Here is a 15,021-nt window from a genome sequence, read left to right as displayed (position 1 = left end):
GCATACATTATACCTGACGTAGGTATAATGTAGCACAGGGCTTTACAACATGACGCATCTCACTAGATGAGTCACGCTCTAAATGTGTCGCAACGTGGTGCACTGTTTACGACGCCGCTGCGTCACAAAAGTGAGGCAACCGCGGCGTAAATGTGTTGTTAGGGGCTTGTAAATCTGCCCATATGTTTTTACTTGAGCTTCTTATTTGGGAGTAGCACGATTGTAGATTGATGAATATTTTGATTTAGTGGTGATTTCTGTTTCTGTTTTTGATTAATGTACAATGAAAGGAAATCCCTTTTTCTCAAACAGGGAATAACTGCAGGCAGGAGAACTGCGTTGGTGTGTGTTCCTTTTCAAGTACCTCTCTATGCATTTCTGCGGACACACACTTTTTGAAGTGTGATGCTTCTCACAGCAGGGTAGTCTCCAGCCTAAAGCACCCACTACAGAGGTAAAAAGAGATGTAAACTGTCGGCACCTGGCTATGAACAGCCACAAAGACAGTCATAGGGAAAGAGACAAAGGGCCGTTTTAACTAAAAGACCCTTCACACTCTGAGCAACTGACTGCAGACCCCGCCATCTACCAATTGGCGTGTCACGGTAAGGACCTAATCAAATTTCTATAGGAGCCTTGCCTCCATTGGCCTTACTTCACTGTTTAGATTTCCTCCCTCCTGCATAATGATACACTTCCACTGTCTAGGGTAACAGCACTACCCCCGATAGATGCACAGGAACAGGTCAGGGATGTTCAAAAAGGAACCCATAGGTCTTCATAACTCTGCGTCACTTATACACACAATACATGTACTACAGTAGCCACATACACAACAAACACTTAAATGGAATTATGGGACAAAACATGGTATAGATCTGACTGCGCATTGACGAGACAACCTCGGTTAGTGCCAACTTACTCATTCTAGTGAGTGAGTAAAACGTTAAAAAAACTTTCATTTACAGAATAGAGTGAGAAGATCTTTTAAATAGACGTTTTCTTTTTTTTGGTGCCAACTCCCCTTGTGCAGCATGCAGACCCTGTAGCAGGTTGGGATACTCCAGGCGGTGTTTGAAAGTGCTGTCCAAGGCATCTCACACAACAGGCTAGGGTGCTTAATATTTAAATGATGTGTATATTAATAAATATGGACCACTAGGTATAATGTTGTTTCTTTCTAAAGCTTACATTCTCCGACTGCTTGCTGTCTTTTAAGGCCTTCTCACACTCTGCTCCTAATAGCCTGCATGAAAAAAGGATCTTGAAGTACTTTCCTCAGAGTGATCCTCTTCTTTCCTTCCATGCTCTACATACCTTCTATATATGAGTCTAGTCTCCTCGCAGTCTCATACCTGCCTGCCTCAATCCTTCTTATTGTAATTCTTCAATTGGCTGACACCTTATTTCAGAGATGATAACCGTTCCCCATGATGATCAGCACATTGGCCACTGCTTGCTTCCACATCCTTCACATGCAGAGAAAGATCTTCACATGGCTCTCCGTCAACACCAGGAAAACCGTCAGCTAGTCACTAGCTGACTCGACTATGGCAACACGCTTTATGCAGGATTCTCCACTTAACTCATGTAAAGACTCCAGATGATACAGAACCCAGCTGCCAGACTCATCCTTAACCTTCCCAAATGGACCAACATCAATCCTCACCTCAGGAACCTTCACTAGATACCTGTCCAGAAAAGATGCCAATTCAAGATACTTATACATGCCTGCAAGGACCTCCATGACCTAGGTCCAGCATGCATCAACCACGGCTTGAACTACTACCTGCTTCCCTCTGCCTCATTCACACTCCCCACATCTGTCAAAGCCAGAACGGGGGGATGCTCCTTCTCCTGCCTCGCCACCAAATCCTGGAACAACCTTCCCCTCCACCTCCAAACAGCTCTACATTCCTGATTTATTAATTTCCTCTTTAAATTCCATCCCTGTAATCTAACATTACTTAATCGCTACTATCCTATCTCACCAATCATTTACCTGAGACCACATAGCCCCTGCTAATGATCACATCTACCTGATATTAACTTACCACTAAATATCTAGAGTAAATGCATGTTATTTTGTTTAGAGAACACAGAACTAATTCAGTTAATCAACAATAACCACTAGATTAACCACTAACCTTGGGTTCTGGAGCAGCAAGCTACTCACTGTAAAATTCTTCAACACCTCGTCAAGGGTAGTAAGTGCTATATAAATCCAATTACAATTCTTAGTTTCATAGGCTATGTTTCCACCCAAGCTTCTTTTTTGGGAGGAGCCCACTATTAACGCATATATAGATTTTGAGGTAATTTCTTCCTCTATATTTGATTCATAATGTTTTGTGTTGATTTATTGCACTCGTTACTCATCAGTCTGTCCTGGCTGTATGATGGAATCTTGCATGCCAAAATCACGCATGCCTTCACATTGCATCAATTACAACATAAGTATCTTTACCATGCATTTCGTAACCACAAGCAAATAAAAATCCATATATATAGGTAGTTATAGTTAGGACCTAGTTTCTATGGGGAAAGCATTTTTTTGTTTGCTTATAACTTTGGCGCCATTTGATGAATCTTCATGTAATTGTCTCAAACAAGTGCCCTCCTGTGTTTAGTTGCGGATGGAAGGTTTTGGGGTGATCCAAAGTGCATTTCCAATGTTAATTCCGATAGAGATTTTAGACATAGCCCGAACCTCTGAACCGAATTACACTAAATTTGGCATAAAGCTAGATCTTAGCAAAGAAAGATCTCTTTTTGTGATCTGGTGCAAATCCATTCAGCAGTTTTTGAAATATTAAAGGGAAGAGAAATGTGCATATCTAGGGACATGGATCCTTTGAGGATCCATCGAGGCGCTCCTAGTATCCACCGACCAACAGCAATGCCAGGGTTTGCAGTCGCAAACTAAATAGAAAGTTATGGTCTTCATGTTATAAATCGGGGTTCGGTCCTGAAGGATGAAAATTCACATAAAATATAATCAAATGGGTTATGGTAGAGGTACCCTTACCCCATGTATGCAATACATGGGTCTGCAAGGGACCTATGACAGGCAAGAAATTGGCCACAAAATTATTTTTCCCGTATGCGTGGATTCGCGGATCCACCGTGTCAATTGCAGCAGATCTGCAAATTTGGCTGTACATTTAATAAACCACTCACAGACCCACACAGACATTCACACACCCATTGACAGACCCATTCACACACACACACACACTTACAGACACTCACATAACCATTCACACACACACTTACACACTCACTCTCACACCCATTCACACACTCACACACCCAGTTACAGGGCCACACAGACACTCACACATACACTCACAGACCCACACAGTCACTCGCACATGCACTCATACACTCATACACCCCCCAAGTACACTCTCATACAGCTAGTGACACTCCCACTCACAGACTAACACAGTCATTTATACACCCACTCACACACCCAACACATACTCACTTACACACTCACACAGCCATAGAGCCAGTCACATACCCATTCAGAGACACAGAAAAACATTTGCACACCCATTCACACACCTATACAGCCACTCACACATCCACTTAGAGACCTGGAGAACCAGTCACATATCCACTCACAGACCTACACAGGCATTCATATGCCCACTCACATAAACATGTACACACTTATACAGCCAGTCTAACACATACTCACAGATTCACACAGCCACTTACACACCAACTCTCACACACATACAGCCACTCCCACACCAACTTACACACACACAGTTACTCACAAACCCACTCAGACACCAACTTACACCTACACAACCATTCACACACCCATGCAGTCACTCACTCACCCACTCAGACACCCATACAAGCCCTCACATGCCCAGTCAGAAACCAAGAGACCACTCACACACATTTACAAACTCATGCAACCACTCACACACCCACTTACAGACCCGGAAAACCACTCACAGACCAACACAGCAACATACACACACACACTCATACTCAGCACATACTCACACACATAATTACACACTCACACACCCACTCACATACTCATGCAGCCAGTCCCATACCATTTCAGAAGCCCAGAAAACCACTTGCATACTCATTCACACACCCATACAGCTACTCACACACCCACTTATAGAACCACTCTCACACCCAATCACAGCCCCACACAAGTACTAACACACCTGTGCACACAGCTACCATACACTCACACACCCAGTTAAACACCCACACAACCAAAGGTTACATGGAATTTATAGTTAGGTTCAGATTTTACACACACAAATCCATAGAAATTCAGCAGTTATAAATACAGCTATCTCAAGTAACTACAACTCATGCTACAAGGTAACTATAGCATGTGCCCTTACTATGCACTGCTAACTACCCCACATATTACATTACTCATGACATCTCCTATGGCATAATTGATTATATCACTGCACCGTTTGAAGTGAACTTATTTATGAGAAACCTGTGCAGGCGGGTTTGCGAAGTTTCAGACTGAAGCCACTGCTTTTGCCCTGGGAAATTGGGTATGGCGGAGGTTTACCCAGATAGGTGAAACCTACATTTAGACTCAGGGATAGAGTTAAAACCTTCATCACCCATTAAGTACATAGGTTTCGGGTATGGGGGACAGTAAGAGCGTAGGTGAAGACAGGGGTGGCTGAGCTGGACATCAGCAGCTTGAGCACAAAGGCAATCATGACTTTGGGAAGTACACAAAGAGACATCATTAACGAGTCCATGTTTGAAACACAAATTACACCTACAGACAATATACACCCTACATCCATGTCCCAGACATTGTAAAGACCAATGACCCACATTATGGGGACTGGATCAACCTTTACTTGACAGACCGTGTAAATAGTCACCTCACAGGGGTACAGATAAAATACTAGTGCTCCTTCATGTATATAACCCTTTAACCACTATCATTCACTTCAAACCTTTTGTTGAGATGGCAATATAACCACTGTCGTTCAGAACCAGGGTATGCTTTAAGTGCACCCATGACATTTTTGTTGTCTTTTTTTTAGTTTTATATAGTGCAAACTAGTCCCAAAACATCGGGTATCAGAGTGCTTTACATGAGCACCAGTTTCGTTACAGATGGACACATTCATTTTTGTTAGGCACAGGGAGATTAAGTGATTTGTCCAGAATCAGAGGATGTTGAGCATCATTGCCAAGACTCGAACCTGGTTCTTTAGCTTTGAGGTCGACCACTCTAGCCCTAAGGCTACATCCTCTCCAGAACAAAACTTTGATGTAGTTCAGAAATCACTAGTGTGAGAAAGAGGATTATTGTTGGGAGGTGGCAGTACACCACACATTAAAATGTCACAATTCGTGTTAGGGCCTGTAAAGATTTTAGTGATTTAACCCATTGCTCAGCCCCTGGTAGCTATGGCAAAGAGCAAATAAGCTTACATTTAGAAAATGTGTAAAGCATTTAAAAGCACCTAAAGAGTTAAAAAGTCAAAAACATTAACAAAACTCCTACTTTAATTTATAAACATAGAGAATAATTCAATGAATAAAATGACGCCAAAACTACAAAATTCCCTTAAGGGGAACTGGACATCAGAATTCTTAAAGTTTTCAATGAAAATCACACCGAAAACTATTGAGTGCCAACTGCATTCATTTGGTTGCATTCATTTGGTTGCACTTGACCGTACCTAAGGCCAACTTTGATGAAGCATTGGTCAGACACAGAAACCAGACCTGGTCAGAAGTTTTACCTTGTTTGAATTTGAAGTTAAAATTGTTCAGCTAAGCCCGGCAAGTCAGCAGGCTGTGGCAGAGAAGGGCCCCGCAAAGCTGAATAGCCATCAAAAGAGTCCCGGTGAAGCCATTGACTTTTGACAGGGAAGCGCTGAGCTAGGGAAATTCACAAATTGCACCTACAGAATCAAACAATCAATCAAGACATTTGTAAAGCGTGCTACTCACCCATGAGGGTCTCAAGGTGCTGGGGGGGGGGGGTTGCTGCTGCTCTAACAGCCAGGTCTTGAGTAGCCTCCTGAAGGTATGTAGGTCTTCGGTCTGCCGTAGAAGGATGGGGAGGGTGTTCCAGGACTTGGCGGCGAGGTAGGAGAATGATCTGCCGCCAGTGGTTGCTCTCTGGATGTGGGGGACAGTTGTGAGGGCAAGGTTGTCAGAGTGGAGCTGGCGGTTCGGGGTGTAGAAGGTGAGTCGTTTGTTGAGGTATGTTGGTCCAGTGTTGTGGAGTGCTTTGTGTGCGTGGGTGAGGAGCTTGAAGGTGATCCTCTTGTTGATGGGGTGCCAGTGCAGGTCTCTGAGGTGGGGTGTGATGTGGCTGTGGCGAGTGATGTCGAGACTCCCGCGTAGAGGTACAGAAGGTACCTCGCAGGCCAGATACTTTAGGCAACAGTGTAGATTTCTCCCTCTAAACATTGTCACGTTTTTTAGAGCTCGGATAACTCCATCGGGTCGCGGCTGCAAGCTGTACTTGAACAGGGCTCAACGGGGCCGCATATCCTCTCCACAATATCCTGCTGGAATGGATTTACTGCTATGGAAAATCTCTGAAAGGAATCAACCTCATTTTTTGTCCCAGCAGCAACGCACTTCTATCACATTGACATGGCAAGTTTGTCCTGATCCTCTGGAAGTTTTTAGAGCCAAAAAGGTTTCTAAGTAGCAGGTTTTTCAGGATGTTAGGAGGAGTTTACGCTAACACAGTCAAAAGCTCCTGGACCTCTGAAGCAGCACTTGGGGTTCAAGACTCATTACAACAGAAGACACCACCAAGGTCCCGGGCTGGTCTAGAAAATAGATTCTTGTAGCTTGTTGTGTCCCTGTAGGTTAACATAAGGTCAGCGTAACTGACCATTTGAGTCCCCTTCTATGTCCTGGGTACAAATGATAGCAGATCCAGATTTTCACAGATCTCAACAGCAGGTGCAGTCTTTCCTTATTTTTACTTCCACAGGTCAATTTGTGTTCTGGGCAGGCATAAAATGTTTCGCTGTAGTTTTCAGCACATACGAAGTTATAACAGTGTTAAATTATGTCCAAGAAGCCAAATCCTGTCCTTGGCATTGCACACACCCTTGCACCACAGTACAAGTGTCTGTGATTTGGGGAAAAGGCAGTCTAAAGTGCACAAGCACAGGGGGAGAGAAAAACAGGGACATATCTTCAGTAGCAGCTCGCACAGGTAAGAGCGGTGGGGCGGTGAGGCAGGACGTGGTGGAGGGTCAACCGACGACAGGATAAGCAATATCAAATAAATAAAACCACTTAATTTGCGCTCGCTGCATTGCTGCTTCGGCAATGTGCCAAGTGCAAAGTAGGTAGTTTTATGTATTTATTAATTTAATATTACTAATCCCGTTGTATGTCGACTCCCACCCCCATCCCCATCCCGCCCCATCCCACCGCTCTTTGGTGTGTGAGCCACCACTGCATATCTTAGAAGATATGACCCATTTCATGCTTTTTCTCTTTCACACATCACTGCTGCATTGAGTGAATTATTTGTTGTAAATTTGCCACAAAGTTTATTACCAAGCACCTAAGACAGTAGTCATTTGATTAAATAATATCTGTACCAAGTCTCTCAAAATTTGCTTCTGGTGCACAATATAACCTATGCAAATGATTATTAATAACTCATATAGTATCTTTAGTATCTAAACAAATAATTGTATACTTGTATATACTTACAGCCTGTGGAGGACGTCTCACATCTTGGAATGGTTCTCTGAGCTCGCCTTACTACCCAAGTTACTATCCACCAAATACTGAGTGTAACTGGATTATCAAAGTAAGTGCATTCATTAAAAACTTTTATAGACTAGTTTTCAATTTGAATAAAATACATTCTAAAATGAGGTCAGCCAAGTTGTGACCTTGGCAATTTCTCATGTATCAGTCAAAAGGATGACATTAGATGCAACCAAGGTCCCAATTCACAAAGGCAGAATTGTGACCTGATTACGATGTAATCGGAAAGTGACTTTGCTGGCCTGTAGCGGGCCCCCCTGCACACCGGATATGGACACTGGGGAGGTGCCCCCTACACATCCCTGCACCATGTGACAGGCCCCCATTTATTAACATTCATTAACCCTAGTGCAGAGTAAAAATATGCACGGATGCACTTAGCGAAGTTAAAATTGTGCAGTGCACTGTCGGCCTGACTATGGGTCTCAAGACAATGATGTCCTTGGCCTCACTCACGTAAAAAAAAAGCATGTTCAGCGAAATATAAGGCAATGGAGTCTAGTGTGAGTGATGTACTACTCTAAGTACACCCACCAGTAGAAATGCCAACGTAATGCCAATTTGCAGGTATTAAGCCACGTAAAATGTATAATTTCATGAGAATTAAACATTGTACTCATTAGAATATCACAAAGTATTCTGCTTGCCTCTTGTTTGTGCTTTGTTCCAGTTGGTGCTAGAAGCAATGTCTCACTATACACTATTTGAATAGATCTTCTGGCAAGGTCACACTATACACTATTTGAATAAATCTTCTGGCAAGGTCACACTATACACTATTTGAATAGATCTTCTGGCAAGGTCACACTATACACTATTTGAATAAATCTTCTGGCAAGGTCACACTATACACTATTTGAATAGATCTTCTGGCAAGGTCACACTATACACTATTTGAATAAATCTTCTGGCAAGGTCACACTATACACTATTTGAATAGATCTTCTGGCAAGGTCACACTATACACTATTTGAATACATCTTCTGGCAAGGTCACACTATACACTATTTGAATAAATCTTCTGGCAAGGTCACACTGTACACTATTTGAATAGATCTTCTGGCAAGGTCACACTACACACTATTTGAATAAATCTTCTGGCAAGGTCACACTATACACTATTCGAATAGATCTTCTGGCAAGGTCACACTATACACTATTTGAATAAATCTTCTGGCAAGGTCACACTATACACTATTTGAATAAATCTTCTGGCAAGGTCACACTGTACACTATTTGAATAGATCTTCTGGCAAGGTCACACTACACACTATTTGAATAAATCTTCTGGCAAGGTCACACTATACACTATTCGAATAGATCTTCTGGCAAGGTCACACTATACACTATTTGAATAGATCTTCTGGCAAGGTCACACTACACACTATTTGAATAAATCTTCTGGCAAGGTCACACTATACACTATTCGAATAAATCTTCTGGCAAGGTCACACTATACACTATTTGAATTGATATTCTAGCATGGTCACACTATACACTATTTGAATACATCACCCTCTGCATGAACATCAATGGGTGTTTGCACTTATATAACCCAGTTACTTCCCCTTTGCATATATAAATATTTGAGGGGATTGTCGTTCTACGATGGTAAGCTATTTTACAGATTTACAAATGCTTCACATCGGGTTAGTGTTACTTTTGTAATGAAAACGCAATGCAAAGTGTTCAGGTGGGATTTATTATTCAGTGAAAATTGTGATTTGCTCTGGATAGTACCCCAAAGTATTGCAAACTTGGACAATGCACTGCTTTGCGTTACCTTGCAGCAAAGGGGCATTCCATGAGTGGTGCATGGGGTTTCCCCTACACCGACCCACTCTTAGAATTTGATGCAAATGCCTATCTACAAAGAATTGTAGACATTTATCTGCGTGGAAATCACACATGTTCTATAGACCGTCTCAACTTGAAGAAATGTTTTCATTTCTCCTCGTTTTTCCCACCTTGCATGAGAGATGCTTTGTGCAGCACACAAACAGAGTGGGAAAAGACTTAAAACATAGGTTTTGTACTGGAATGGACTCCTTCCAGTCTTACACCCATGCTTCAGACAAGAAAGGGCCCAATGCACCATGGCGCATAGGTGGGTGCTTTGATGCATGGTTGGCTAAAGTGTGCCAGCGCACATCTTAGTAGATATGGTGCTATTCTTATCTCTCCCTTTCACGCAATGACTTCTTACAAGTAAGCAAAATTTATTGCATGATTAGTAAAAAAACCTTTGCAACAAGTATCAAAATCATTAAATGGCATTGTATCAAAAATTACATAATTTAAAAAGGTAATACATTGTAAAATACATGCGTAAAAGCTGGACAATTAGCACCTTAGTGAGAGAACAGGTGGAATCAATATTAAATTGTAGTTAATTTGGGTGGAATGTTTAAAAATAACCTCATACTGTAAGCATTAAAAGCAGGTATCAGTAAAGTGCTGTGACTAAGATCATTTAAAAGTGTACCCTTTATCACTGCTGCCTGGGCTTGTGCTCTACTAGACATCTAAGCGCCCTGGCCAAATGATGCCAGCCTGCACCTATTAAAAACTGTTTCAGTGAAAAGTGCATTCAGAAAAAGTGCATTAAGACAAAGGTGCATTCAAGGGCCCAGTACCAGGCGCAGTAACAGCCTAATCACCTCCCAGCCCTTTAGCTGCATGATCGAAGGCCTCAATTTTTTTTTTTAAACGATCAAGAAAATTTCACCAAAGCACAGTTAAGAATAATATTGGATGGGTCGAGACAGGCCAGCACTGCTTCCCTGCAAGATCTTATCCCCCTGCCAACCCACCCTTTTCATAACAGCTCCTGCCTATCTGTCAGAAAGTTGGGCCATAAGCAACGTACATTTATTATGTCCTCTTTTTGTTTTTTGCAGAGCCCACACATTGCCTGGCGAACACCCCTTTTCCAGACTGGATAATAAGTTAGAATGGGGGTTTCCCCCATCCTTAGTTTCATGAACTGTGCCTTTGATCAGTCGTAAAGTTCATTTAGATAGGACTGTGGTTTCAGTTCGTAGGTGTGAAACGTCATCAATACATGTTTACAGAGAGAAAGGCTGGCCTTGCCTTCTATTAAAGAAAGCGGTTTTGTGCTGATTTTTGCCACCCTTTTGAATTCTTGATGGGTGATAGTTAGGTCCCAAGTGGTTGTTAAGCCAAGCATACTCAGAGCTTGGGACAGGTAGCACTTACCCGCCGACCTTTGCTTTGTTTCTAGTTCGGTCCATAGGTGGTGGCCCAGAGTCCCTTCTCTTGCGGGCCCTGATCTTGTGACAGCTTATCGCAAAGGCCACTTTTTGTGCCAAGTCCTGCCTCCATATGCCAAATTTTAATCTTATTTGAGCTGGTGATGTGTGAGAGGGAAGCTGAAAGATTGTTCTATAGATCTTCACAAGCGTTCTGTCAAGAGTCGCACTGTCCCACCCTTAAAGAGCCTCACTCCCGTAGGCTCTGGTCAAAAGACTCTGTGGCCGATTTACAACAACTGGCGCATCCCTGCATATCAGCAGGGATGCGCCAGTTATTGTGCGCAGACACCTCTTGCACCACCATGGATGCGCCACATTTACAATGCGGCGCACCATGCGGCAAGAATAGACAGATGCGTGACGCATATGCTGCCGTAAAGGTGACGCATTGCTAGAGTCGCGTTCGCAAGCACGACGCAGCTTCAGCAAGGCTCGGGATGTCCCTATGCCTAACATGCTGCGTCAATCCTTACGCCTGCAGGGTTTTGATGCAGCATGGCCTTAAAAGTGACTGAGTGAAATCTTATAGATTTCACTCAGCCACTTTTAGGAGGCGTTCCTGTGCCGGAACGCCCCCCCCCCCCCCTTGTGCCGGGAATGCCTGCAGGTGCACAGGGCTTTGCAACGTGACGCATCTCCCAGATGCGTCACATTGTAAATACCCCACAGCATGGCGCTGGCTTTGCGCCGCCGCTGCGACACAAAAGTGATGCAACGGCGGCGCAAATGTGGCATACGAGGCTTGTAAATCTGCCCCTCTCTGCTTAGGCCACCTAGAGGATAGGCATGAGCATAGATCCTTTTACTTTTGTGTATACAGATCTAAGGGCGAACAATTGTGCCATGCCTTTCTTCTTTATTTCATTCATCTGGTTCCTAGATCTGCTGTTGTCGTTAAAGTGAACTCGTAGGTACTAGAAGCTGCTGGTTGCCCCCAGTTTTTCCTGCTCCAGAAACCACGTCGGTTTTTGTGTTCTAGCACCTCGGGCCACAAGAATCTTTATTTTCTTCTTGTTGAGCAACAGTCTGTTCCTGATTGAAAAAGCAGATGTAGCATCCAAAAAGTGTAGCAACCCGACTCTGGTTTTGCTGAGAAGAACCAAATCAACTGCATACAGTAAGTTTGAGAGATGGAACCCCCCCAATTTTGACGGGTGGGAGTTGACAGAGTACAGAGACAGGATCAGGTCAGATAAAAACAGGTTGAATAATGTTGGTGCAAGGACTCAACCTTGCTTAAGGCCTTGCAAGGTGATTATAGGCCTAGACAGGCATGAACCATCTCCAATTTTTATTCTGACTCATTTCATGGTGAAGCAGCTGCAGTGTCCTGAGCAAGCTGCCCGGGATGTTAAGGAGAACGAGTTTCTGCCAGAGCTTCCCCCTGTCAACTCTGTTGAATGCATATTTTATAGTTGATGAAACCCAGGTGGTCGGGTTGATTGTTGGATTACGCCTGATTAAACAGAAGGGGAGTGCATAAGGTTCATGGATGTCTCTGTGCTCTTCATAAACCCAGTTTAGTTTGGTGAAATCATTTTGTTGTCTCAGCCCATAACTGCAGTGGGTCTAACAGCACCCAGCAAAGTATTTAGCTTCACTGTAAATTAAAGCTATCAAGCAGTACTTGCCAGGGATCCTTTTATCGCCCCCCTTGAAGATAGGAGCAAATATCAATCCATGCCATGAGGGGGGAATGCAGTTCCACTGCAGTATGGTGGAGAAAAGCAGATCTAGTTGTGCAGCCCAAAATATAGGATCCTCCTTGTAAATAGAGTTCTATAGGCAGGCGCAACAAGAAGACATTTTTTCATTTCTCCTAATTTTTCCCAATTTGTATGAATGATGCAATGTGCAGCACACATACAGAGTGGGAAAAGACTTAAAACATAGGTGTTGCACTTGAATGGACTCCTTCCAGTGTTAATCCCATGCTTCAGACAAGAAAGGTCCCATTGCACCATGGCGCATAGGTGTGTGCTTTGATGCATGGTTGGCTAAAGTGTGTAAGGGCACATCTTAGTAGATATGGTGCTATTCTTATCTCACTCTTTTACACAAAGCAGCGCAACCACTTTATTTGTTGCCATGCATGACTTCTTGATGAATCTGGGCCAAAATATACTTTGCTCTTGAAAGTGATCGCTTTTTGCCCTGCTTAGCATCACATGTAGCGTCACCTGACACAGTAAATAACACTGCATTTGGGCCTTCATTTCAAATAGCTGTTGCCTGCTGCAGGACCATAAGAATGATCTAACATTCAAAGGGGTGTTTTGTTTGATCTGTAGCAGCCCTTACAATACTGATATTCTACAGATATGGATATCCTGTCATCTCATCTAGCTGCTCTTCCTTTGAATTAGATTCAAATGCTACACAAGATCCCTATTACCTTGCACTGAGCAATCAGAGCAATTCTGGTGAATTTGTAGCACCGGTAGACGTGCATGAACAAATTAATCAACAATACAGAAGAATCATTAATATGCAGTCAAACTAGTGTTGAGATCTTGGTAAGTAAGGCAATCAAATGAATGAGTGAAGTTCTATTTATATAGCGCATGGCTACCCTCAGGCCTTGCCGCGCTGATTAATAGAAAGGCAGAAAAAACAAGGCTGCAATGCTACGGAAGTGTCCCGAAAAGATGGGTTTTCAAGAGCTTCCAGAAGGCCAGAAGATTATTGTTCTCTTGAAGAGCGAGGGGGAGAGTGTTCCAGATCTTAGCGGCATTGAACGAAAAAGAGCGTCCACCCCATCTCAATCTTCGTATTTTCTTGGGGGTGGCCAAGCATAAAAAACTGGAGCGCAGGGTTCTGTAAGGAAGATAGGGGGTGACCAGAGAGTGCATAATAGCCGACCAGTCTTCCAGATGGCTTTATAAGCCAGGCACATAGCCTTAAACTGTATCCTGGCCGGAATAGGGAGCCAATGAAGATTCCTCAAAGCTGGTCTTGCCGACTGCTATCGCGGAGTTTGAAACAGCAGCAGAGCTGCACAATTCTGCGTTACTTGCAGTTTATGGATGGTAAATTGAGGGGCTCCGAGATATAAGGCATATTCATAGTCCAGGCGAGAAAGTACAAGGGCCTGTACCATAATTCTTCTTGCCTGGAAAGGAAGGAGGGGAATGATTTTCCGCAACATTCTCATCAATCCATAACAAGTGGCTGAGAGCTTGGTAGCCTGGTGGTTGAAATCAAGAGAGCTGTCAAGCCACATGCCAAGGCTCTTGATCTGTGTCTTTGGAGGTGGGGCAGGGCACAAGCAGGCCGGCCACAGAAGAGTGGGGACAGAGGATGACGGGTTGCCCAGGAGCATGATCTCTGTTTTGTCCCCGTTGACCAAAAGGCATGAGAGTTCCATCCACTCGGCCGCCTCCTCTAGGCAAGAGCCTAGAGTGCTAGACAACCACTCAGCCTGATTTAAATCTACCACTAACTGAGTGTTGTCTGCGTAGGTAATGATCTTAATGCCGAAAGGATGGACAACCTCCGCCAGAGGACTCATATAGATATTAAAAAGCGTGGGGCTCAGGGCAGAGCCCTGTGGAACCCCACAGCTGAGAGGTAGCCGGGAGGACACCACATCCCCCCCAAAGACCTGGAAATAGCAGTCGCTGAGAAAGGATTGGAACCAGGTCAGTACCGTGCCTGACACTCCCATACTTTTAAGTCGATGGGCCAAGATGTTATGGTAAGCAGTGTCAAACGCAGCACTGAGGTCCAGGAGGATGATGGCAGCTGTTCCTCCTTGGTCCAGCCGCCTCCTCGCCTCCTCCATCACTGCCAGCAGGGCCGTTTCCATCCCATGCTGAGGACGAAATCCTGTTTGAGAATCACATAACAGATTCCAAGTACTCGACCAGGATGATATTAATGTGTTTCTCAATCAGCTTGCTCAGCCAAGGGAGGAGGGAGATTGGGCGATAGTTGGCCAGATTAGACTGGTTCAAGTTGGGTT

At 43.7% G+C, this 15,021-nt stretch overlaps 1 protein-coding gene across 1 annotated transcript in view; it reads left to right on the top strand.

Moving 5' to 3' along the window:
* LOC144771975 (suppressor of tumorigenicity 14 protein homolog) overlaps positions 1 to 15,021 on the top strand; it is a 385,346-nt gene that overhangs the window by 205,177 nt on the left and 165,148 nt on the right. Inside the window, 1 exon segment of the mRNA XM_078656195.1 lies at positions 7,725 to 7,822. Within this exon segment, the coding sequence (XP_078512321.1) occupies positions 7,725 to 7,822 (98 nt within the window).

The sequence above is a fragment of the Lissotriton helveticus genome, chromosome 8 (genome assembly GCF_964261635.1).
Source record: "Lissotriton helveticus chromosome 8, aLisHel1.1, whole genome shotgun sequence".
In the NCBI taxonomy this organism is placed as follows: Eukaryota; Metazoa; Chordata; class Amphibia; order Caudata; family Salamandridae; genus Lissotriton; species Lissotriton helveticus.
This window is presented reverse-complemented; position numbering and strand designations above follow the sequence as displayed.